The sequence below is a fragment of the Salmo salar genome, chromosome 15 (assembly GCF_965601325.2).
Source record: "Salmo salar chromosome 15, fSalSal1, whole genome shotgun sequence".
Taxonomy (NCBI): Eukaryota; Metazoa; Chordata; class Actinopteri; order Salmoniformes; family Salmonidae; genus Salmo; species Salmo salar.
Window position 1 is genome coordinate 68,370,502 of NC_138305.1, and position 26,207 is coordinate 68,396,708.

Genomic DNA, 26,207 nt, shown 5'->3' on the forward strand with positions numbered 1-26,207 from the left:
CTGCCCCCCCCCAGCCAAACTGGGCAATCGGTGGGGAAGGGCCTTGGTCAAGGAGGTGACCAAGAACCCAATGGTCAGAGCTCTACAGTTCCTTTGTGGAGATGGGAGAACCTTCCAGAAGCACAACCATCTCTGCAGCGCTCCACCAATCAGGCCTTTCTGCACTGTCAGACCTGAAAATATCTGTGCAACAACACTCCCCATCCAACCTGACAGAGCTTGAGAGTATCTGCAGAGAAGAATGGGAGAAACCCCCCAAATACAGCATCATACCCAAGGCGACTTGTATGCTGTAATCGCTGCCAAAGATGCTTCAACAAAGTTCTGAGTAAAGGGTCTGAATACTTATGTCAATTTGATATTATTGTTAACAAATTAGCAAACATTTCAGAACCTGTTTATGCTTTGACATTGTGGGGTATTGTGTGTAGATTGGGGGGGGGGGGGGGTGGATTTGAGTAAGGATCTGAGTACTTTCTGAAGGCACTGTGTATTGGCACGTACAGGATAGGTACTTGACATTGAGATATGTAGAAGTGAAAGCACTGGTTTTCTGCTGTGTTTTGCTGTTAGAGTGCAACACAAAGTGTGCGTATGTATGCACGTTGCACAGCCCAAGTCTGTTTATCCGGATGCTGCAGCAGTACAACAACTGTTAATGAGTGCACCATGGCAGGGTTTAAAGCCAGCATGTCTCTCCCAAGGTTCCCAACATTAATTTAGACTGCTTTTCGTTCCTCCCCATTCAGAGTGAGTAGTTTCCACCTGAGTGAGCTAAATTAATGGGAGTGTGTGAAGAAGGGAGACTGCACTGCTCAGCCCGGCTCGGGACTCCCTCATTGGCCTGCACAATAAATTGATTCCATTACTTTATTCTCAAGGTGCTGACAGACTACTTTAGGAGAGACCTGTCCAAATAAGAGTAAGGAAGGGGCTGATGGTGGGGTACTAAGGGGTTCTGAATGTGATTGGTCCACAGGAGTGTCACTTAGTCTTGTGCCCAGGCAGAGGTAGTTGATTACTGATTATGCAAGGAAAGCCATTGGTTACTCATACCAACCTACTACATGTTGACCATTTTCTTTCCTGTCTGTAGGGATGACCTGGTGCAGATGGGCCGGGGCCCGGGTAACAACACCCTGACGGTGCGGACGGTCAACGTGGGCCTCACCCTGCTGGCCGTGTGGGACGAGGAGCAGGCAGGCATGGCTGACTACCTGGCGCTGCCCGTTCAGCACGCCATCCACCCCGAGGACGCCACGAGGCTGGTGGTAGGAGACGTGGTCTGCCTCAGCGCCCAACTCCTCAGCCCCCAAGGTGAGAGGTCAAAGAGGGGTTCATGTGGTGTTGTAAAATAACAGGTACGCTGTCACTGGTAGTACTGCCGAGGTGCATGAAATTGAGATGAGGCTTATCTGCAAAGATGTTCCGTTGGATTGATGCAGTTTCACATGGTTCTGTGGGATGTTGCGTCTTTAATATGTGATATCAATGGAGGCTGGTGGGAGGAGCTATACGAGGACGGGCTCATTGGAACGGAATTGATGGAACGCTATCAAACACATGGAAACCACATTTTTGACCCCGTTCCATTTATTCCATTCTAGCCATTACAATGAGCCCATCCTCCTATGGCTCCTCCCACTAGCCTCCACTGTGTGATATTGATATATTTTGCAATATCCTTCTTTGTTTTCATCTACTTCGGAATGGAGTCATTTTTCTGCTGATTATTTAAACATTACCATTGTCAGCCCTGCGGGAAGGAGTGTGAAGGATAAGATAAGTTTTACAGTAAATGATGTGTGAATATTCAAGATGATTGTTGAACCAAGGGGAGTTTTTCAGCTCTACTCTTTTCCCTACAGGTGTCCCGGGTACCTGGAGCTCCTCATCCACTGGCGTGCTGCAGGTAGACTCTAAAACGGGCGTGGCCGTGGCAAGAGATGCAGGCACCACCACTGTCTACTATGAGATCCCTGGGCTGCTGAAGACCTACAGAGAGGTACTGTAACGACAACCTTACTACCAGAGAACATTTGTGTGTTAGAGATGGGGATGAAAGTATGTTGTGCCACAACAAATGGTTTAATCATGATTATCCAAACAGTATACGCTACCCCGGTTTCTAGAGAGGTGGACAACACTACCCACTGGGCACACACTGGTTGAATCAACGTTGTTTCCCCGTAATTTCACTGAAATGACGTTGAACCAAAGTGGAATAGACGTTGGAATTGACGTCTGAGGGGGGTGCAGCAGTCTAAGGCAGTGCTAGAGGCGTCACTCGAGATCCGGTTTCGATCCCGGGCTGTGTCGCAGCCGGCCTCGACCGGGAGATCCATGAGGCGGCGCACGATTGGCCCAGCGTCGTCCGGGTTAGGGGAGGGTTTGGTGTTTCCCGCCGACATATTGGTGCGTCTGGCTTCCGGGTTAAGCGAGCAGTGTGTCAAGATGCAGTACGGCTTGGCAGGATCGTGTTTCGGAGGACGCATGGCTCTCGACATTCGCCTCTCCAGTTAACAGCGTTGTGACAAGACTGTAACTACCAATTTGGACATCACGAAATTGGGGATAAAAAGAGAATACAAATAGAATTTACGTCTGTGCCAGGGGGCACCTTGTGTCCTATCCTAGAGCAGACCTGAAGTCTTAAGGTAGAGTTCAACACAGTAAACATCTGACACTATAAAGATGCTTATAAGACCATCATCATGATCAGTACTAGATGATCATGGCTGTCTCAGTGTAATGTGTGTGACGGCCCTCCCCTCCCACCCCCTGCTGTGGTTCTGATGTTTCCACAAAGAGACACGCAGGCAGCATGGAGAAGATTAATTAGCCCAGCCTTCCTCTTTGAGATGGAGCGCTCGTTCTCAAAGAACATCTCTCACCGCCTCCTCTGTCTGTCTCTTCCAGGCAGCTCCCTCTTTCTGGCTGTGTTCCTGTGTTTACATATGAATCTTTCCCAATTAGCTGGGAGTGAGTGACTGAGGAGGATCAGTGTGGACTGGATTAGATAGATGCTATCTGGATCAGTAGCTAACACTCCGACAGGAACAACACATCTTAAAGGAGAAGGCTCTGAATGGAGATGTTAACCGGTACTGTGTTGCTGTACTGAACACGGAAGTGAATAGGCCCAGCTGTTCAATTCAATTTGCACATACATAGGATTTAAATCACAGGACAGGTGAATGCAATGTGGAGGCTAGCTGGAATTGTTTTTACCAGTCCCTGTAACTTTTATATCAGTGCAGATGAAGGAAAGTAGACAATGAACAAAGACTTCTTTACAAACTTGAGATTCACCCCAAGTAATAGCAGTGTTATGACTCACTGTGTTGGTTTGTGCCAGGTGGTGGTGGAGGGGGCCACCAGGACAGCGGTGATGGCTCACCCTGCAGCGGTGAGGGGGGACACCAGGATACTGCTTACCACCAGAGAGACGGGAACCAACCTCATAGGCTCCTGCTCTTCTGCCCAGACTGCCTCCATCGCCATGCTGCACCCAGAGACCTCCATCAGCTGCCATCTGAGCTTCACCAGCGACGCCGTCGAGTTCTCCGCCCATGACGTCTACCTCACACACATCAGCTTCGACCCCAGCACCGGTAAGACCTGTTCTCGGGCTGAAGGAAGATGAGGTGGTGAGTGTTGGGCAGTATGTTTACTGAATGGTCTTTTCTCCAACCTTCAGTTTACTTGTATATAATGGATTTGACCTTCACATCATTAATCACCCATTAGAAATGCATGCAGCAGGAGGGATTTACTAAACCCACAGTGGGTCAGCTGGTGTGTGTGCAGTGCAGTGCACCAGGGGCTGCTCTGGCAAAGAGGGCAAGTAAGTTCTGTTTACAAGGGAATAATTTACTGAAGGCCATAAACGGTGTTGGGGTGATATATTCAGCAGAATGGGTCTAATTGTTTTGGGGAGTTTGGGGCTCCTCTCCTGCCCTGGCCCAATGCAGGCTTATGGTGGGGGGGGGGGGGGGGGATTAATGGGCCTTTATGAATGTGAGATGACTCTGGAGTAGGGTTGGAGGGGAAGGTAAACTGACTAAACACCAGTACAGGTGGGGAAAGATTCTCCCTCCACTATTGCTACATAAGGGATTAGAATTCAGTGGGTTCTAATCATGTTTTAAATGGAATTCTCATGGCTATTGCGTTTGTGCCTTTTTAAATAATGTTCTAATGAAGAGGCTTTTAATGGGGAAATCATGTTTTAAGCATCTGGGACCGTGTGGTTGTGGAAGACGAGCATAGTCTTTAAGAAGTAGATTCTAAGAAGCATCCATAAACATGAACAACTTGAAGTAAGACCAATTTTGATGTCACCTTTCTCTTTAGAAACACCGACACCTATTGTTTACCTCTCTCCCTCTCCCGCTTTCCCTTCCAGGCTTCTACTCCTGCTCTCTGACCCTGCAGTCTCTGAGTGACCAGCAGACACGGGTGCTGAGCCTGTCCATGACCAGCCTGTTGGTGAGGGCTGGGGTGGAGGGCAGTGCCTTCTCTGGGGAGCAGGTCAGTGCCAGGCTGCCCGTGGAGACAGGCCTGTATTCTGACCAGACAGAGCTGCTGCTCAGCAACCTGCAGCCCGACGCAGAGCTCACTGTCTACGGCCCTGCCGCAGCATTCGGCAGCCTGGAGGTATGTCTGTCTGTCAATCAATCAACTTTATTTGAAAGTGCTTCTTGACGTGGGTCTCATACCTTCCAGAAGCTGTTAAAAATGGAAAAGGGAAATGAATGATGAGGACAATGAGGGAGGTATAACATTTGGCACTGGATGTCACTTCTCCATAACCACAGTGTTTCACCCACCATCTATTCCTGTCCGTTAGGTGTCGTCCAGCTCTCCGTCCATCTCGGTCCAGGAGAGAGAAGTGTTCCACGGCTTCCCCAGTTACTCTAAGTACACGGTCAGTGTGGTGGACCCCCAGGCTGCAGCCTCAGCCTCCGTGTCCATAACCAGCTCATCCACTGGCCAGATCCTCGTCATCCCGGTCACCCTCATCCACGTGACTGATCCCAGCACCACAATGCAAGGTCAGCTAGCGATATGGTAGATGTGATAACTCTGTGATGGTGCAGGATACAAGATGTACTGTAAAAGGGGGATACTTTCAACACCCTTTAATAGTATTTGAGATAATTATAGCAGTGTTGGGACACTTTCCTTGAAAATATTCAGGTCAGTCATTTTATCTGAGAGCGGTATTATTATAGCATCAGTAGGAAAGCAGCAGACTGCAGTGTGAAGCCTGCATCCTCTGACCAGCCATCCATAAAGCCATTAGTTTTTCATGGGCTTGAGAAATGGAGCACGTTACGATTTCAATGAAGTGTCAACTAGCACCACCCCATTGTCGTTGCAGTATCAAAACATTCAACAGTAATTTTTATTTTTTTTGTACAAGGTAACGCGCTCATAATTGTTTGAAAGAAGCACTGAGCAGTGTCATGTCCTAATCTCACCCGTCCCTTTTGTCCTCTCCAGCTGCTGCTTCCGCGGTTGCCACGGAGGGAACCCATTTCCTGCAGGCCTTCATAGACTCTTACCAGATGATGTTCTTCACCATCTTCGCGCTACTGGCTGGCACCGCCATCATCATCATCGGTGAGTAGCCACATCCCCAACTAAGATTGTGTTTTTGCAGGAAACCTGTCATCACTTTACCTTGTTAGCAGGTCCGCGTAGATGACTCAATATAATAAAAAAACATGTGGGTTGGATAGTGAATGTTTTGATGTTGATACTGCAAAGCTTCAGGGACCATGAAGACATTTGACCATTCTAACAGGTAACATGAATGTTCTCTTCCTACCCAGTGTGCCATGCACTGTTCTCTCAGAGGGACTTAGCACCTCACCCAGCCTTCATTCAGAGGACACCGTCCCCTTCAGGTAGAGACCTGTCATTGTTTACATTATGTCCACTTTTAAATAGTGTTGACTTCAGTTTGCCCCTTTCTAATAGGCTTTATACCTCTGCAACACAATTGAATTGAAAGAGGTAACTGCAGTAAATTGATATTTTATTTCAGCTGTGTTTGGCAAAAGGTTGCTGTTCTCATTTGCTTAGTAGACATGTGTTGAATAGCCGTTTGGAGACATTGATTAGAGCTGTTTATTGCTCATATACTCTGCTCCATTGAGGGTGCTTGAGTTTCAGTGCTGTTCCATTTGTTTAGCCTGCTGTACCTCACTCCCACCTCTGATTCAGGTTTTGCCTCACCCGTCTCAAACTCCTTCACCAACAACATGACCTCCCCGGACCCAAGGAGCAGCCACAAACTACGACTCTTCTCCCCAGACTATAACTCCCGGTAGAAATCCGGTACCTACCCCAGCTTCTGACAACACCCCAGGCCTGAACTCTACATGGGATTGGGCTGTGGTGCCTTTGTCACTCAGAGGAGAATGGCAGAGAATCGTACTGCTTAATTCGGTCATATGTACAGTATTCAAAAGTATATGAGGTTTGTTTTAGAAAGGGGCAAGCTCTTACAAAGTTGCATTTTCATTTAGTCATGCATTGATGTCAATGGGAGACTAAGTGAACATTTGACTTAAATGGAAGTTATGATTTGCCCCAAAATGTGCACTTCAATTAGGACTGAAAACAGACTTTTAAGCAATATGAAGTCAACAGGGCTATCTTTGTGTGTGTGCGTGTTCTCAATTGGGTTAAAGTCTGTCCTCTCCTCGACGACTCCTCTCCAACATGACTCGGAAACCGATAAGTGGTCGCCATATGTAGGAGAGTGTAAATTTGTGAACTGAGAAGTTTGCTCGTCTCCTTGATACGCTACTTATCTGTTATCTATAAAATGTCTGGCACAACCAGCAACATTTACTTTTACCACATAACACATATTTTGGTATTCCTCTGCAAATGTAATTTGCCTTATGATGCGCAAGTGGAGAAGTCTCATTTCATACAAGCCCGTTTGTTTGCACGTTTCCTGGAGTACCTTTGACCATTTTCAAAAAGAGGTGAGGATGGAGGAAAGAATTCAAGGAGTCAAGCAACACCAATTGAGAATCTCCCTGTGTGTATGTGAAGCACAGCACAAACCATCCCTGCCCCAACTGCAACAAGATTTGTAGGTCACGGATTGGCCGGATCAGCCGTCTCTGGACCCATGACCAGCCAGACCATGTGTGAATCATGGTGTGTGCTTTTGTGTGTGAAGCATGGTACATTAAACTAGTTTGCTTTTTTGTTTTTGTACTCTGTTTTCAGTATTTGTAGTTATACCGTGTAATGTTTGGTTTCAGACCAATACTTAACTGTTGCAGCCTCTTAAAATTAACAAATTTATACTCCCATTTTGCTTTTCACATTTAATAGTTTTGCTTTTCAAAAATGTACTTCTAAGCTTGAAGATATGTGTTGTTGATCAAGAATTGTTGCTTTGAAACTCAGGAATTTGACAAACTACTCTCCTGGATGGCCTTGTTGTCAGCAGCAAATGATAATATGAAGATGCTGATTTCAGGTTATGTTTAAATGTTATTTTGGGGAAATGTAGCATATTGATTTTGTGAAGTATGACCACTGAATCCGTCCATTTTGTTAGTGTGCGTATTAAGGACATATCACCTATGTTCAAAAGCAGGATATGGTCAGTCAGTATGTTCACTTTGATGACATTCTTGTTTTGAAACTTGGTTGTATTTAACCATTTTTTAATGCTTTGGTCAGTACAGTGCTTATTGAGCCTAAAGACAGGCAGCTCTTCTGTTAATCACCAATGTGAAATAGTTTGGAAATGTGAACCATCTTTCAGTTTTTCATTATATACTGAACAAAAATATAAACACAACATGCAACAATTTCAAAGATTCTACTGAGTTAGAGTTCATGTAAGGAAATCAGTCACTTGAAATAAATTCATTAGGCCCTAATCTATGGATTTCACATGACTGGGAATACAGATATGCATCTGTCGGTCAAAGATGCCTTACAAAATATGGGCCTCACAATGGGCCTCAGGATCTCGTCCCGGTATTTCTGTGCGTTCAAATTGCCATCGATAAAATGCAGCTTATGCCTGCCCATACCATAACCCCACCGCCACCATGGGCACTCTGTCCACAACGTTCACATCAGCAAACCGCTCGCCCACAAGACGCCATAGACGTGGTCTGCGATTGTGAGGCCGGATGGACGTACAAATTCTCTAAAACGACGTTGGAAGCAGTTTATGGTAGAGAAATGAACATTCAATTCTCTGGCAACAGCTCTGGTGGACATTCCTGCAGTCAGCATGCCAATTGCAAGCTCCCTCAACTTGAGATATCTGTGGCATTGTGTTGCGTGACAACTGCACATTTTCAAGTGGCCTTTTATTGTCCCGAGCACACTGTGCACCTGTGTAACGATCATGCTGTTTAAAAAGCTTCTTGATATGCCACACCTGTCAGGTGGATGGATTATCTTGGCAAAGGAGAAATGCTCACTAACAGGGATGTAAACAAATTTGTGCACATTTTGAGAGAAATAAGCTTTTTGTACATATGGAACATTTCTGGGATCTTTTATTTCAGCTCATGAAACATGGGACCAACCAGTTTAGATGTTGCGTTTATATATTTGTTCAGTGTACAATCCCTTCAGTATCTTAGCAACCGAAGTGAACTAGCAATGTTGTAAGTTACCTATGTATTACGAGGCATATGTTCATGTACTGTATGTATGCGCCAAAGGCCTTGAAGCAAGCTCTGATGATTTGTTATTGAGGCCTATTGAGACTGCACTGCAGTGTTTGGAAGAATAACCACTATTTTGGTATTTGGAGAAAGAAAGCTGTGAAACTTTCAAGGTGATTTATGTTGAATGCTTTCAGTTTTAATGTGCAGACAGTGTATTATTCCCCTGCTTTCCTTGTGTTTTAAGCATCTTGCCTTACTCATCTCTCAGCAGTGCTATGCAGCAAAGTGGAAATACTAGAATTACCGTCCAGCTTGAGTGTTTGTGAGATAATTTGCTGAATAATAAACATTTTACTTTTCAAATGCTGTTGCCTCTATGAATAACCTGTGGTTATGGCTTCTTGTTTCTTGATTGGAACTTATTAAACCCTGCAGGGAGAACGGAACACACATTCACATTGGAGTGAAAGGGGCGTGTCCTTAGCTAGAACAATCACATTGATTGGAACAGAGGCTACTGTATATTTAAGGCATCCAACAATTGCAGCACACCATTTCCTAAGCATCTGTGGTAGTGTCGGGGAAAAATTAATATATCCCTTCTTCCATGTGATGCACATGTTTGTCCCCCCCTCATTTCCCTCCTGTGTTTGAGCTGTAGGAGCAGGTCCTCTGCATCACAGCTAACTGATTTCCCATCTGTCCCTAAGCCCAGTGATAGTGTCACACACAACGCTCCCTCCCTCTGCCCTGCCACAGACAGAGGGAATGAAGGGAGTGTCATCATCCCAGAGTCTCTGGAGATGTGTTAAAGGTCTGAAATCGCTGATCAAACACCTCGTCCTCCTGCTTGCGTCAGTGGCCTGGCCTAGTGGGACTCAGTCGGTTGCACACAGCTCATCTGTATGCCTGTTCTGGCACAGCGGATGCCAATAACTGCTCGGCAGCCTTAAGTGGGTGTGGAGAAGTGCATGATGGGAAGCAGGATTTGGTGAGCCAAATTGGCCAGCTGTGGCAGCCATGAATGAGTTCTTAAATCTGTGAGATGCTAATGTGTTATTTTAGTTGATAGTGTTACATTTACGTTGAGCGCTTGAATGTCACAGTCTGTACAGTACGCAGATGAATTAAGGTGCAGGTATACCAATTAAAATGGGAGTGGGACTGGAGGAAGAATGTACACAAAAACACCAGAGATATGTAAACACACATGCATATACCTGCTCCAATGATTGGGATGTGCATTACAGGTCCTTGGTATTTGGCAATATATTTCACTCACTTGTAAACAGATGCTCTAAAGAAAGAGCCTCTGCCCTTGCTTGAATGTTGTGTGGCTGTTTGAAAAAAGAGCCAGCTGCTTAGCTCAGGCCATGGCCAACACCGTGTGGTTCATGGGCGCATTTTAGAGCAGAGAAAAAAAATAATGATACTAACATGAGGAATAAAATGCACAAGAATTAAGCTATATACAGGGCTAAGCAGTACCAGATCAATGTGCAGAGGTATTTGAGGTAGATATGTACATGAAGGCAGGGTAAAGCAACTAGGCATAAGGATAGATAATTAGAGTAAGAATAAATAACAGAGTAGCAGCAGCATATGATGAGTGTGAAAGTGTGTGGGTTTTGTGTGAGAGTGTCAGCGTAGTGTGTGAACACACGCACAATTGTTTTTAGTTGTATTGTTTGTATATCGTTGTATATAACATTTGTGACTGTCCTTGTCCATCAGTGTTTTGTTACTTTTTGTGGAACCCAGGAAGATGGCATTAGCTGCTGCTTCGGCAAAAGCTAATGGGGATCCAAATAAAAAACAGACAAAACAACAGCATAGAGTCAGTGCAGACAGTCCGTGTAACCATTTAATTAACCGTTTAGCAGTCTTATGGATTGGGGATAGAAGCTGTCTCGGAGCCTGTTGGTCTGAGAGCCGATGCTCCGGTACCGTTTGCCTGACGGTAGCAGAGTGAACAGTCTATGGCTTGGATGGCTGAAGTCTTTGACAACTTTCCAGGCTTTCCTCTGTCACCGGCTGACATAGAGGTCTTAGATAGCAGGGAGCTAAGCCCCAGAGATGTACTGGGCCATCCGCACCACCCTCTGTAGCGCTTTGCGATCGAGGATGGTGCATTTGCCATACCAAGCAGTGATGCAGCCAGTCAAGATGTTCTCGAAGGTGCAGCTGTAGAACTTTTTGAGCATCCGAGGACCCATGACAAATCTTCCTGGGGGGGAAGAGGCACTGTCATGTGTGTGGACCATGTTAAGTCCTCAGTGATGTGGACGCCAAGGAATTTGAAGCTCTCGACTCGCTCCACTCCAGCCCTGTTGCTGTGGATGGGGGCGTACTCTCCCCTCTTTGTCCTGTAGTCATTGATCAGCTCCTTGGTCTTACTGATTTTGAGGGAGAGGTTGTTGTTCTGGCACCACACTGCCAAGTCTCTGACCTCCTCCATGTAGGCTGTCTCATCGCCGTCGGCGATCAGGCCTACCTCCGCCATGTTGTCAGCAAACTTGATTTCGTACAAGGGTTAATTAAAGTGAGGTGATTGTAATCAAGTCTGTTTTTTTTATTACAGACTTGTCATTGTTTGTAGAATAGCACATGCACTGTGCATACTGACATCATACAAGCAGGACTGAGGTCAATCATGCACGCTAAACTAAAGTAGACAGTCAATTTATTTTCCCCCGTTAGTGTGTGAGAGTTGTGAAAAAACCTACCTGCCAACCTGTCTACCTAGAAGCTGTCTTGGTCACCACATGCGTTCCAGATGGGTTAATGTACTGACAGGGGAGGAAATCAATGAGACCATGGGTTGTGAAGGAGACCTGAAGAATATCAAGGCTGGCTATCCCCTCTCCCTGAACGATCCGGACCAGAGCAAAGATTTCCTATCGACCACCGTCTGGAAGCCACAGTGGTTATAGATGATGAGAAAGATTATGAGCCAAATGGAAGCCATTAAGATGTGACATTATCCACAGAGCTCAGTTAGTTTATGAAATATAATAGCTACACTACGGTATATTACACCTGAGATTGTGTTGTTTTTGTGAAGCCATGCAGGATGAATAGGTTGAAAGTTATGTGCAATCTCAATCTCCTGTTCCTCTTAAATTCCTACAGCTTTGATTTATATTGATTTGTGATGAAATACCTGACATACATAATGCCTTTCATTACAAATGTAGCCCTATAGCCCACCAGAGTTCTGTGCGTGCAATATTTTATTCAATGGTGTGCCCAGTGCCCACTCCCCATTCACATCCATCACACAAGTACTGCATGCTGCATGGACTCATATATCTTCATGAAGAATTGGGCTTTGTAGAGCTGAGCACAGGGTACTAGGCTGGTGGAGTTCTTGGCATTCTCTGTCAAAACTCTTTCCACACTGCTTGCTTAATGATAGGGCCTCCTTTTCCATCACAGAGCGGGCCAATGCTTTGTGAAGCTGAACTCAGAGAGACCCTCGAAATGGCTTTGCCTCAGTGGAATATATGAGTGGTTTCACACTGACAATCTACAGGGCGGGCACACGTTCATTGGCACCAAGCACAGAACTGACTGGTCATCCAGAGGAAGGAAGAAGAGTGCAGAGAGGACCATAACAATGACAATGTCTTTCAAAGTGCTTTACATCTTGTGGGTGGTGACTTCCCTCATCCACAACTAATGTGTCGTACCCTGCAGGGTGATGCACATTTTTCACTCTTGCTTAGACTATCAAAACTAGCGTCCTGTCCAAAGGGTGTACTGGTACATGAAGTTGCCTCACGCTACAGAAACAGGAGATGAGCTGTTCCAGCTCGCTCAAGCCAAGGCTACTTAGTTATTTATTACTCTTGGTGCCGGAGAGGTGAGAGGTTGATTACGGGCAACTAGAAGCAGAGGGATAGACTGGGAAGCAGCAGACAGCTATGTACACAACTGAAGGGGATACTTGATGTTGGTGAAGGTTGAATGCTGCATGTCAGACTGGGTGGTATGTAATTTGACACTGGGGACAAATGCTGGACCTGAAATGGAAGCCACTGGGGTAAGGCATCTGGTAACACACTTCTGGTAGCATCTGCAAGGGCACATAGCTCCGATACCATCACCTGATACCAGCTACTGGTGAATGCTGCACTGCATGCCCATCTGGATACCATGTGTCCGAGCCTGGGTTAACTCGGGCATCAGCAGGCCCGGCCTGCTCACTGCCATGGGGATTAGGGACCTGCAGCAAAAACCCTTATACACTACATCTGCACTGGCCTGCCACTCACTCTTGGCTTTCTGCTGCACAGCCCTACTGTCTACTTTTATAAGTGAATAACTAACTTCAAGTACTGTAGTTAGTGTACAATCCTTCCTGGCTCATTCTGGACTTACAGTGGAAGTGAAGCAATCCCCTCAGGTTTATGAACATAATGTTCGTCCAAATGCAGTGTAACAGCATCCAAGATTACAGCACCTCGCTTGTTCGTTGAAATATTGATCAAAGGGAAAAAGAGTGTGGGGAAAAAAAAGACTGAAAAGAGAGATTGGGAAGGGAAATGTGTCTGAACATGGTCGTGTGTTTCTGTAGACTAGCAGGAGCTGTGTGCATCTCTCTCTCTATCACCTCCCCATTGGCTTTGATAACAGAGCCACTAACAGGGAGAAGATGATCACAGCCAGTAGAGTGAATAATGCACTACTCCGGTACCATTCCTCAGTCTCATTTAATGCATAATGTACTTCCAAACCTCTCAAGGATGAAAGTGATATTATGAGATATCATGGAGATGGCTTCTTAAGGCAGGCGACAGGGCGGTGTCATGGTGAAAGAGCAGAGCTGTCTGTCTGGGGGTTGCTTTCATCTGATGGATTTGTTGTTGCTGTTTTGAGAAATGTTACCCAAAAAAACAACTTTTTCTCTCATGATGTAGTAGTAATGGTATACACACAGTATGATTCCAAACAGGTTTCTAATGTTTACTGCCAACACTGCCAATCCTCATTTCAGTGTAAATACATGTGATACCCTGTTGGTCAATGAATCTGAATAGATCAACACACCTGTGCAAACACACAGTCACACACACGCACATCAATTTAAGTCGGAGAATGATCACCTGTCTCATAACCTCTTTTGAGGCCAGTCACGCCACCCATGGACAGCCCTCTCTTTCCCAGTGTCATTTAGCATAGGGTGCTGCTCCAGGCCCTTAGGGACTGGCTCGGTGGAAAGATTCTACCTGCAGCCACGCATACCAATGTGCTGAGTCATTACAAATAAGTCCTTCCTGATACAAGCACTGTCACATGCAATTCCCACCACACCCCCACATCAGCACAGAGGCCAGTGATACAGTTGCTGTTTTTGTGGAATGCATTTTGGGGATATTCATCATGTGACGGCTCAAATATACTACACAATCAGAATTGATCCGTTGTGAATAGATTGACACTGATGTAAAGGACGTCATGCTCCTTGCTTAGCGAGTACCATTTCCTCCTGACTCGGCTCACGCCGAGGCTCAAACACAGGACCATTGCCTTATTAGCCCACGTGACCACCCTACTGAAGCATCTTACCAGTCAGCGGCGCAAGTGGCGACACTTCAGGCTGAGGAGTACATTTCACACATCCTCATGTGCTACACTGGCATTTATGGCCAGTAAAAGCTTTTTAGATGGATTTACTATTGAACAACAAGGTTCCATCACAGAGGCTTAAGAATAACTGACATTGGGTGATGGGGACATTTTGTTACGTGGGTCTGGGGCATGCACGTAATAAAAAAAGATATTTTAAATGCTCATTTCTAGTGACTTTTGTGAAAAGGATACCGACAAAAACTAACTTACAAATTAGCAAATTTACAAGGTTAAATTTACATGCAGTGGCCATGTATTAGGGCCTTGGTCAGTCATACTGTACTGAATACCAGTGGGACTGTTAATGTGGATACATTCAATTAAACAACCATTTTGTACTCTTTCTCTGCTGTTGTATGATTTCTTTACTAGTATTTTTCTCACTTAAGATTTTTTTTTATTGTCACATACACCAGATAGGTGCAGTGAAATGTGTTGTTTTACAGGGTCAGCCATAGTAGTACACTAAATTAGGGTTAAGGGCCTTGCTCAAGGACACATCGACAGATTTTTTCATCTTGACGTCTCAGGTATTCAAACCAGCACACTTTCGGTTACTGGCCCAACACTGTATGGTTTGAAACTTAACGTAATATTTTCAACGGATAATACAGTTATTATGCTGTAATAATAAACAAAATGTTTTTGTTTTTTTTATATCATCATGGCTGCCTCTCTCGTATACAAAGTTAACACATGCAATATACCCTCTAGACGAGGGATGAGCAAATAGAGAGCAAAATTATGTTTAGTGGCCCACTCTTGACAACAGAGAGAAAAAATGCCATCATTTTTTTTCGAAGAATTACTGAATTATTCAATGTAACAAATCAAACATTAAACCTCGTAAACAATACATGGTGATTCATGGTAACCTTGTAAACAATTCATTTAGACCTGGTGTCTATTTGAAACAGGCATTTATTTGCTGAAATGTGTGCCGTTGCCCAGCTATTAAAAGGGACAGGCAGCTATTTGAGACTTGCCTGCTTTTACCTGCTTCTAACATTGGGGGTCCCCCCTGTCCACCCCCGCTCCGTCATATGTCTCTAATGCCCTATTAGCACAGGACTAGTGTTTACTGAACGTTGGTTATGTAATTATAGCCCCAGAATGTCTGTTATTCCAATGGACAATTCAGGATTCGTTTTTTCCAAACTGTATTTCTTTTTTTTAAATCAATAAATTGACAGTCATGATGGATGCCAAGACGGTTTTTTTTCTAGGCGAGAAGATATAAGTCAAGATGATAACAGGCTACACTGATAACTCGAGCTTGGTTCCCAAGTTTCTAAACCATACCAAACAATCTTTGGTATATTTTCGCCATAATATTTGAATTGAGGATGTGTGATCATAATCAGTGGTGACCCATCATGCAGGGCAGGTGGGGCACATTTTTGCAACAACGTAAAAAAAAATAAAAATAAAAAATAATTGAGTTAATAAAGCCTCCATACAAACATGGTCTCTTTTTTCCTTTCTTGAGAAAGGCAGTTGCAAAATGCAGGTTTTTCAGCCTAACTCAGTGCTTTCTGTGGTGGTGGGACAGCCAGCGGAAAATACGGAGCGTAGGGGTTGGTAATGTTCTCTAGTTGCGCCGTGATTGGCTCAGTGTTCTGTCACTCATGGGGACACGACGTCACTGCCAAATCTAAGGGTAGAGCCCGAAAATTCAAGCCCCTTGAGTGCTGCCATAGAGTTACATTAGATGTGCTCATCCAAGAAGGCTCAGATGACGTCAAATCACTTTATATCTCCAGTAGCTTTAATTGGACTGAATATCCAAGCCTCACAGAAGACCGCAAGCCTGCTAGCTAGCTACAACGAGAACCAGAGAAGCATGGATACACAAGATGCTGCGAGCTCAAGCAAGAGAAAGAACAAGATGGACCAGGACGAGATCCTTGCAACTTCTTTACATCAGACCCCAATTAAAAATCCACCAGAGAAAAAAGTTGAGGACATTTCCATGTCTGAACTTTTGTCTGCAATCCAGACCCTGACTACTAAACAAAACACCACATTCTCCAAAGGGTCCATCATAGAGCAGGCTACTGAAGAAACAAAGAAAATGTATAATTTGTCAGAGACTGTCCATCAGCTTCACACAGTTGTGAGCGAGAACACGAAAAATATAAAGTTCCTAGAGAACAAACTGAAGATACTGCAATCCCAAAATAATAAGCTGTGTGAGAATGTAGCTGAACTTCAACAGTACTCTCGCAGGTGGAATCTGAAAATCCAAGGTGTAAGAGAGGTACAGGGAGAGGACATTGGGAAAGTCATCAATATCCTGGGAAAGGTCGTTCCGTGCATCAAAGACAAGCTAAGAGACGTGATCGACGTGGTACATCGACTTGGGAAACGAAGATCTGATGGACCCCTCGCAATGTTATCCTGCGCTTCACTTTTCACCACTACAGGGACATCATCTGGAAAATGGCCAAGGGGAAGAAGTTTCTGGACGGGAAGAAGCTTCGCATCAAAGAGGCTCTGATACCGCAGGACCAGACTGCCAGGGAGAAACTGTGGCCATTTATACAGAAGGCACGACAAGAGGGAAAGAAGGCTGGGTTCAAGGGCCTATACATGTTCATCGAAGGAAAAAAGATTACTGGTTAACTCTGATGACATGAACCCCACTTGAACTGTGAGTACTGCCAATAGTACATTTACTGTACTGAAACAAGTACATTTACCATTCAAACTACAATTTATGAACACTTGCCAAACAAAAAAGGGAAAAAAGGGATTTGTTATACTGTTAACCACCGCTACCTCAACTGAGCGTGGTTTTCCGTCGGCGTAACCCTCTCAAGCTTTACTGTTTGTTTTATTGTTCACATTACTACATCTGTTGTCTAGTTTGTGTTTCTTTCTTTTTTAATGCAGGAGTTTGTTTTCAACTCACTTTATATCGTTAGCCTGAATGCTAGGGGTTTTCCTTACGAAAAGGAAAGCCTTATTTTATATTGTAAACGCGGTAAAGAAGATTTTGTCCTTCTTCAGGAAACTCATTCATGTGAAAGGGACTTGAAATTTTGGAAGTCACAATGGGGAGACGTGGCCTATTTCTGTCATGGATCAAACCATTCTGCTGGTGCTTTGACACTTATCCACAATTTTAAAGGCGACATTCTAGAATCGACATCTTCACAGGATGGGAGATGGATCATAGTAACTGTTAAACTTGCCAATGCTTTTTTCATCATCTGTAATGTGTATGGACATAACTCACATGCTCCAAAATAAGACCCTTTTTTCCCAATTTACCAGAAAATCACAGGATTTACACAACAAATACTTTTGCTTTTCTAATTCTCTCCGGGGATTTTAACAAAACACCTGATGACTCTGCTGATCGTTTTCCTCCTAGAATGAGTCAAAGCCCTCAAAATAGCAATATCATCACAACATTATGCAAGGATCTCGCTGTTGATGATGCCTGGCATTATTTCAATCTGGATGCAAAGGGATGTACCTGGAACAACAAAACTATGTCACACAAATCTAGAATATATTTATTCCTTATTTCCACTTTTTGTTACAATTTGTTAGAGATGTACACTACTGGGCAAAAGTTTTAGAACACCTACTCATTCAATGGATTTTCTTTATTTTTGACTATTTTCTACATTGTAGAATAATAGTGAAGACATCACAACTATGAAATAACACATTTAGAATCATGTAGTAACCAAAAAAGTGCTAAACAAATCAAAATATATTTTATTTTTGAGATTCTTCAAATAGCCACCCATTGCCTTGATGACAGCTTTGCACACTCTTAGCATTCTCTCAGCTAGCTTCACCTGGAATGCTTTCCCAACAGTCTTGAAGGAGATTCCACATAAGCTGAGCACTGGTTGGTTGCTTTTCCTCTCTTAATTTTGCCTACAATTTGGACTTGGTGGTGCACATGTAGCCTGTAACCTGTTATAGATAAATGTATTCATTGAATATTGTAAGAGCTTTCATTGTCTGCTTATATGGCCCCTTTATTTATCCTATGGTTCTGACTTGGTGTACAGGGAGAACACTAAGAACGTGCCATGTTCTGAATTCTGTCTGTACATTTCAAAAGTGCTGAACAAATTCTGTCCTAACTCGCTCATTAATGTCTTAATCGCAATTAGGGATTGCATAGTTTTGTACATCTAAATTTTCAGTAGAAACCGAATGTTTAAGAAAGTCAGCCATATCAGTTGCTTTTTTAAAAGGCAGTAAATTAGGCTGAATAAACTGCTTCGCTGCCAGACAAGGCTCTGCTGATAGCCAGGTGTAGCAGTGGTAAGGTGTTGGGACTGCTGTTAGGACTCTGCTGTTGGGACAGCTTTACGTAGGCCCTAACCGTTGTGGGCACCCTAGCAGTGCACTTGCACTTTATATGGCTATGGATGAAAAAGTGAATTTGTCATTTCCAAAAGTATAGCTCAGTTTTAATGCCGCTTTGCAATCTATTAACAGCAAGCGTTGCGTTAAATAGGCGCAATCTTTTTTTTTATGATGCATTTGGTGAAGTTCAATTAATTTGCACAAAACGTAGGTATAAACATAAGCATTCACTGTGAAAGTTAATAGACTACATTAACCCTTCATATGTAGGCTATGCGTAGCACTTCGTTCAATTTATCGAATCAGTTATTGTTTCTTGCGCAAACCGGAAGCAACACCTGTCAAACTCAGACATTTATCTCAAAACACAGGGATGTCGATTCGCACGGAACCAGTATTAGAGGACTTTGGAGTTTACCAAAAAACAGTAGGTTATTCTATCTGGAATTGTTACTCTCCTGCCATGTCAAAATGACTGACATGGCAGATTCAGACGGGACTAAAATGACAGATCCTCCCCCAGTAAAACTAATCCAGTCCCAGATTAATCCCGGATTAGTTTTGCTGGGGGAGGTCGGGTAATGTTATTATGTGCACGAGCACCAAACACAATATCTGTAATTTTAGTCCCGCCCGAATCTACCATTATTTTGACATGGCAGGAGAGTTACAATATCAGACGTAATAACCAACTCTTTGCAAACTCCAAAATCCTCTGATAATATTTAGGACGTCTTCTACTGCGGATCGCTCAAATATCCTAATGATTATGAACACACTTCCTCAATTCAAATATTATGGTGACACTATACCAGGTTTAGAAATTTGGGAAGCAAACTCGAGTTATCAGTGTACCCTGCTATTGCCTGGACTTGTTGAAATATCTTCACGCCAAGAAAAAAAAACTCCAGGCTTCCGTTATAACTGTCAATTTATAAAAACGTTATAAAAAAAAATTTAAAGCAAGAAATACAGGGGGCAGTTTGGAAAAAATGAATCCCGTCCGAATCGTCCTCTGGAATAACGGACATTATGGGGTCTACATAACCAACGTTCTCTAGTAATATTAGTCCCGTGCGAATAGGGCTTTATTAAACCACAATTTTGCACCAAACAGATTCTTAAAACTTGAAAACCCCGCCTACTTGACAACCACCATCTGTTTACGAAAAGTCACGGGTACAACGTGGACCAGAGGATGATAAGGAGACATTTTACGGTGGCTTGGAACAGTAGCCTACAAGGCATTCATTTCAGATAGTCTCGTATATGTTTCTAATAAATTGGCAAACTAAAGGGATATGAGACAGCTAGTTCGACGTCCTTTTAAGGGTTAAATGTGTTTTCTTCCCTAACTGGAGTGGTTTTCGGAGATTAGTTGTAGCCGTTGGAACGCGCTTTGCACTGGGCACATTTCATTCTCGCTCTTTCAAACAGTACATGGAAACAATGGCGAGGCGCAAAAAGGCACATCGGGTTGGAATTTAACTGCGCGTAGCCATAACGCAGGTTGAAAACGGGCTTCGAGAAAACTGAGATCGGGGGGGAAACCGGAGTAGGAGCGAGATGGAAAGCCCGACCGAGAACCCAACCAGTGCTGCGGAGTATCTGAAGGAGCTTAATAACATTATCGAGACCCAACAGGAGTTACTGGAGATGCACAAGACTAGGATAGAGGAGCTGGAGCTGCAAGTGTCCGACTTGTGTTCGGAAAACGCCTGCTTGAAAGACCAGTACCAGCGGCACCTGGCTACATGTAGGCTGCTGCAACAGGGCAACAGCCACGCAACGTTAGGCGCTATAAAGGAAAACATCACCCAAGAAAAGTAAGAATTAATTGCACCCACTGCACTATTGAAAAACATTTGATAGATGTCGCAATTAATGTCCCATATTTTACTAAGTCCTTGGCAGGAATCTGCTCTTTAAACCCCCAGATAAACGCACACCAACTAACGTACACTTTTGAATAATGTTATAGATTAAAAAAGTCTCTATAGACTTATAGCTAATAACATACACTAAAGTAAAGGATTGCGTCGAAAGTTATTTTCTAAGAGATCAAATTGGACACTGGCGTTCTATTTCAGCCAAGCCAGTAGGCTTGAAACGCCACAATATAACTAAACAATAATAGTCCCTACATAGGTCAGTGGCAAGGCCCCCAAAATGTTGATACCTCTACCCCAAGGTATAACCAAATACAACCATGTTTCTCCATATCTCTTAAGTTCTCCCATATGTGAAATGGATGGTTGTGTAAAAATATTTTACTGCAAAAGTGGTTAAATTGATAGCTATTGAGACACACCCATTTAACTAAAAAAGTGCAGAATAATACCTGGCTGGAGGGGGGTGGGCAACATAACCTCATGTAACCCAATTGTAAAAATATTTCACTTTTATTTAACCAGGTAGGCTAGTTGAGAACAAGTTCACATTTACAACTGCGACCTGGCCAAGATAAAGCACAGCAGATTGACACATACAACAACACAAAGTTACACATGGAATAAACAAACATACAGTAGAAAAAAAGTATATATACAGTGTGTGCAAATGAGGTAAGGCAATAAATAGGCCATGGTGGCGAAGTAATTACAATTTTATAAATTACATCGAAGTCGAGGATTGGTAGGATGGTCAGTTTTACGAGGGTATGTTTGGCAGCATGAGTGAAGGATGCTTTGTTGCGAAATAGGAAGCCGATTCTAGATTTAATTTTGGATTGGAGATACTTAATGTGAGTCTGGAAGGAGAGTTTACAGTCTAACCAGACACCTAGGTATTTGTAGTTGTCCACATATTCTAAGTCAGATCCGTCCAGAGTAGTGATGCCAATATCGCAAGCTCTGAAATTGCTCAAATTTGGAATACAAGTAGTTACCTGTCTGCCCTACATACATACATACATACATACATACATACATACATACATACATACATACATACATACATACATACATACATACATACATACATACATACACTTTAAGTTGGAAGTTTACATACTTAGTTTGGAGTCATTAAAACTCATTTTTCAACCACTCCACAAATTTCTTGTTAACAAACTATACTTTTGGCAAGCCGGTTAGGACATCTACTTTGTGCATGACACAAGTATTTTTACAACAATTGTTTACAGACAGATTCATTAACTTATAATTCACTGTATCACAATTCCAGTGGGTCAGAAGTTTACATACACTAAGTTGACTGTGCCTTTAAACAGCTTGAACATTCCAGAAAATGATGTCATGTCTTTAGAAGCTTCTGATAGGCTAATTGACATAATTTGAGTCAATTGGAGGTGTACCTGTGGATGTATTTCATGGCCTACCTTCAAACTCAGCACCTCTTTGCTTGACATCATGGGAAAATCAAAAGAAATCAGCCAAGACCTCGGGGAAAAAAATTGTAGACCTCCACAAGTCTGGTTCATTCTTGGAAGCAATTTCCAAACACCTCAAGATACCACATTCATCTGTACAAACAATAGTACGCTAGTATAAACACCATGGGACGATGCAGACCATACAGCTCAGGAAGAAGACACGTTCTGTCTCCTAGAGATGAGCGTACTTTGGTGCGAAAAGTGCAAATCAATCCCAGAACAACAGCAATGGACCTTGTGAAGATGCTGGAGGAAACAGGTACAAAAGTAACTATATTCACAGTAAAACGAGTCCCGTATCAACATAACCTGAAAGGCCGATGAGCAAGGAAGAAGCCACTGCTCCAAAACTGCCATAAAAAAGCCAGACTACGGTTTGCAACTGCACATGGGGGCAAAGATCGTAGTTTTTGGAGAAATGTCCTCTGGTCTGATGAAACAAAAATAGAACTGTTTGGCCATAATGACCATCGTTATGTTTGGAGGAAAAAGGGGGAGGCTTGCAAGCCGAAGGGCCCCATCCCAACCGTGTTGTGGGGTTGCTTTGCTGCAGGAGGGACTGGTGCACTTTACAAAATATATGGTATCATATGGAAGGAAAATTATGTGGATATATTGAAGCAACACAAAACATCAGTCAGGAAGTTAAAGCTTGGTCGCAAATGGGTCTTCCAAATGGACAATGACCACAAGCATACTTCCAAAGTTGTGGCAAAATGGCTTAAGGACAACAAAGTCAAGGTATTGGAGTGGCCATCACAAAGCCCTGACCTCAATCCTATAGAAAATGTGTGGGCAGAACTGAAAAAGCGTGTGTGAGCAAGGAGGCCTACAAACCTGACTCAGTTACTCCAGCTCTGTCAGGAGGAATGAGCCAAAATTCACCCAACTTATTGTGGGAAGCTTGTGGAAGGCTACCTGAAACATTTTGACCCACGTTAAACAATTTAAAGGAAATGCTACCAAATACTAATTGAGTGAATGTAAACTTCTGACCCACTGGGAATGTGATGAAAGAAATAAAAGCTGAAATAAATCATTCTCTCTACTATTATTCTGACATTTCACATTCTTAAAATAAAATGGTGATCCTAACTGACCTAAGACAGGGAATTTTTACTAGGATTAAATGTCAGGAATTGTGAAAAATTGAGTTTAAATGTATTTGGCTGAGGTGTATGTAAACTTCTGACTTCAAGTACATGGATACATAAACAAGCAGCATAAGGATATCTTCATTAATCTTGAAAATATAGACTTGTAAACACAGATACAATAGGTGGAAATATCAACTATGAATATTTATGATGAATGTAAAATGAATTTTTTTCCTGACAAAAATGCATACACTTACACCTTTGTTTTGTCTATTGTAATTGTGCTGTAACGAAAAAAAGTGGGCTCAGACAGACTCCCAAAAATGTAATTTCTAAGGTTACTTAAGGATTTTGTATCCCCTAGTCTTGCAATTAAAAGAACATTTCACCCATAAACAAACATTTTGGTATTTGTTTCATTAGTCCATTGTTAATAAAGTCCCACATGTTTTGCATGTCAGCAATCAAGTTTTCAAGATATATAACTTTCAAAATACATGAATTCAGCCGGTATGATTAATTTTGCATCATATTATGCTGTGTTTTGAATCATGAATCATACTGGCAGTATTTATGTAATTTGAATGTTGTATATCTTGGAAACTTGATTGATAAGCAAAACATACCAAAATATTGTTTTGGGGTGGAGTTTTTCATGAAATCAATGGGGCATTCACAGATTCGTTATAGCTTGACTCAATATGGTGTCCAAAATCAAATATGGCTTCCATTCTAGCATTTGATGGAGGTTAAATCATCTGTAAATATGACAATTTGTAAATTAGGCATGTTTTTCGGAACTGTGAACAACAATCATGCCTATAAAGATTGTGGGTGAAGAATCAATTTTATTCTGAATCCAATATGGCCAACATGGTTACACTCCAACACCTTAGCCTGCACATAAACTCAGCAAAAAAAGAAATGTCCTCTCACTGTCAACTGCGTTTATTTTCAGCAAACTTAACATGTGTAAATATTTGTATGAACATAACAATATTCAACAACTGAGACATAAACTGAACAAATGTTACTAACAGAAATGGAATAATGTGTCCCTGAACAAAGGGGGGGTCAAAATCAAAAGTAGCAGTCAGTATCTGGTGTGGCCACCAGCTGCATTAAGTACCGCAGTGCATCTCCTCCTCTTGGACTGCACCAGATTTGCTAGTTTTTGCTATGAGATGTTACCCCACTATTCCACCAAGGCACCTGCAAGTTCCCAGACAATTCTGGGGGGGAATGGCCCTAGCCCTCACCCTCCGATCCAACAGGTCCCAGACGTGCACAATGGGATTGAGATCCGGGCTCTTCGCTGGCCATGGCAGAACACTGACATTCCTGTCTTGCAGTAAATCACGCACAGAACGAGCAGTATGGCTGGTGACATTGTCATGCTGGATGGTCATGTCAGGGTGAGCCCGCAGGAAGGGTACCACATGAGGGAGGAGGATATCTTCCCTGTAACGCACAGCATTGAGATTGCCTGCAATGACAACAAGCTCAGTCCAATGATGCTGTGACACACCGCCCCAGACCATGACGGACCCTCCACCTCCAAATCGATCCCGCTCCAGAGAACACGCGTCGGTGTAATGCTCATTCCTTCTACGATCAACGCGAATCTGACCATCACCCCTGGTGAGACAAAACTGCGACTCGTCAATGAAGAGCACTTTTTGCCAGTCCTGTCTGGTCCAGCGACGTTGGGTTTGTGCCCATAGGCGATGTTGTTGCCGGTGATGTCTGGTGAGGACCTGCCTTACAACAGGCCTACAAGCCCTCAGTCCAGCCTCTTTCAGCCTATTGCAGACAGTGTGAGCACTGATGGAGGGATTGTGCATTCCTGGTGTAACTCCTCGGGCAGTTGCTGTTGTCATCCTGTACGTGTCTCACAGGTATGATGTTCGGATGTCCCGATCCTGTGCAGGTGTTGTTACACGTGGTCTGCCACTGCGAGGACGATCAGCTGTCCTTCCTGTCTCCCTGTAACGTTGTCTTAGGCATCTCTCAGTACAGACATAGCAATTTATCGCCCAGGCCACATCTGCAATCCTCATGCCTCCACACGTTCACGCTTAGGCATGCTGCATGCTGCTTAGGCACGTAAGTTTTCATAACTGTCTGTAATACCGTCTGTAAGCTGGTTTCATAAGATTCTTGGTATGTCTAGGACTGAGTGGCACCGCCATGCCTCTATTGTCTGCATAGCCGAACCAACTCGGTCAAGCACCGCTTGCATCGCATCCCAGACTTGACGATGAAGGGTTCGGTCACACCTCAGTGATCCGGTCTAATGTAGACTTTCGAGAACAGGTTAGCTAACAAGTTCTGCATAGTGTGCTAACCAGGTTAGCTAACTCGCCGAGGCTGCCTCCCCACAGTGGAGTTGCTGGGTAGCTCTCTTGTTTAGTATGCATAGCATTAAGTCGCTTTGTTATTCTTAACAGAACGTGCTGCAGTCAAAGGGGCTAGCTAGCCTAGTTTAGACTAAGGAGCCTCACTCCAGAGAACACGTTTCCACTGCTCCAGAGTCCGATGTTGGCATTGCGCATGGTGATCTTAAGCTTGTGTGCGGCTGCTCGGCCATGGAAACCGATTTCATGAAGCTCCCGACAAACAGTTCTTGTACTGACGTTGAGGCAGTTTGGAATGCGGTAGTGAGCGTTGGACACGCTTCAGTACTCAGCGACCCCATTCTGGGACCTACCAGAATGGGCTGAGCCGTTGTTGCTCCTTGATGTTTCCACATCACAATAACAGCACTTACAGTTGACCAGGGCAGAAATTTGGCAAACTGACTTGTTGGCATCCTATTACAGTGCCACGTTGAAAGTCACTGAGCTCTTCAGTAAGGCTATTCTAATGTCAACGTTTGACTATGGAGATTACATGGCTGTGTGCTCAATTTTATACACCTGTCAGCAACGGGTGTGGCTGAAATAGCAGAATCCACTGTCCACATACTTTTGTACATATAATGTACTTTAAGTTGATTTGGACATTACATTAATGGGACAACTCAATAGATTTTATTTTTAATTGAACCTTTTAACTAGGCAAGTCAGTTAAGAA

At 43.5% G+C, this 26,207-nt stretch overlaps 2 protein-coding genes across 3 annotated transcripts in view; both read left to right on the forward strand.

Annotated features, from left to right (window-relative positions):
- Window positions 1-9,032, forward strand: part of nup210 (nucleoporin 210) — a 62,704-nt gene extending 53,672 nt beyond the window's left edge. The window contains exons 32-39 of the mRNA XM_014145440.3: window positions 1,097-1,317; window positions 1,869-2,005; window positions 3,359-3,614; window positions 4,409-4,659; window positions 4,853-5,057; window positions 5,509-5,628; window positions 5,841-5,915; window positions 6,235-9,032. Of these exons, the coding sequence (XP_014000915.1) occupies window positions 1,097-1,317; window positions 1,869-2,005; window positions 3,359-3,614; window positions 4,409-4,659; window positions 4,853-5,057; window positions 5,509-5,628; window positions 5,841-5,915; window positions 6,235-6,341 (1,372 nt within the window). The 3' untranslated portion in view covers window positions 6,342-9,032. The remainder of the gene's footprint in view (window positions 1-1,096; window positions 1,318-1,868; window positions 2,006-3,358; window positions 3,615-4,408; window positions 4,660-4,852; window positions 5,058-5,508; window positions 5,629-5,840; window positions 5,916-6,234) is intronic.
- Window positions 9,033-19,830: 10,798 nt separating this feature from the next.
- LOC106571902 (IQ motif and SEC7 domain-containing protein 1) overlaps window positions 19,831-26,207 on the forward strand; it is a 197,755-nt gene continuing 191,378 nt past the window's right edge. Inside the window, exon 1 of one of the 2 annotated variants that reach the window (XM_014145442.3) lies at window positions 19,831-20,467. In XM_014145442.3, coding sequence (XP_014000917.1) covers window positions 20,208-20,467 — 260 coding nt within the window. In that variant the 5' untranslated portion in view covers window positions 19,831-20,207. The remainder of the gene's footprint in view (window positions 20,468-26,207) is intronic. The other variant, XM_014145449.3, reaches the window with a different exon arrangement.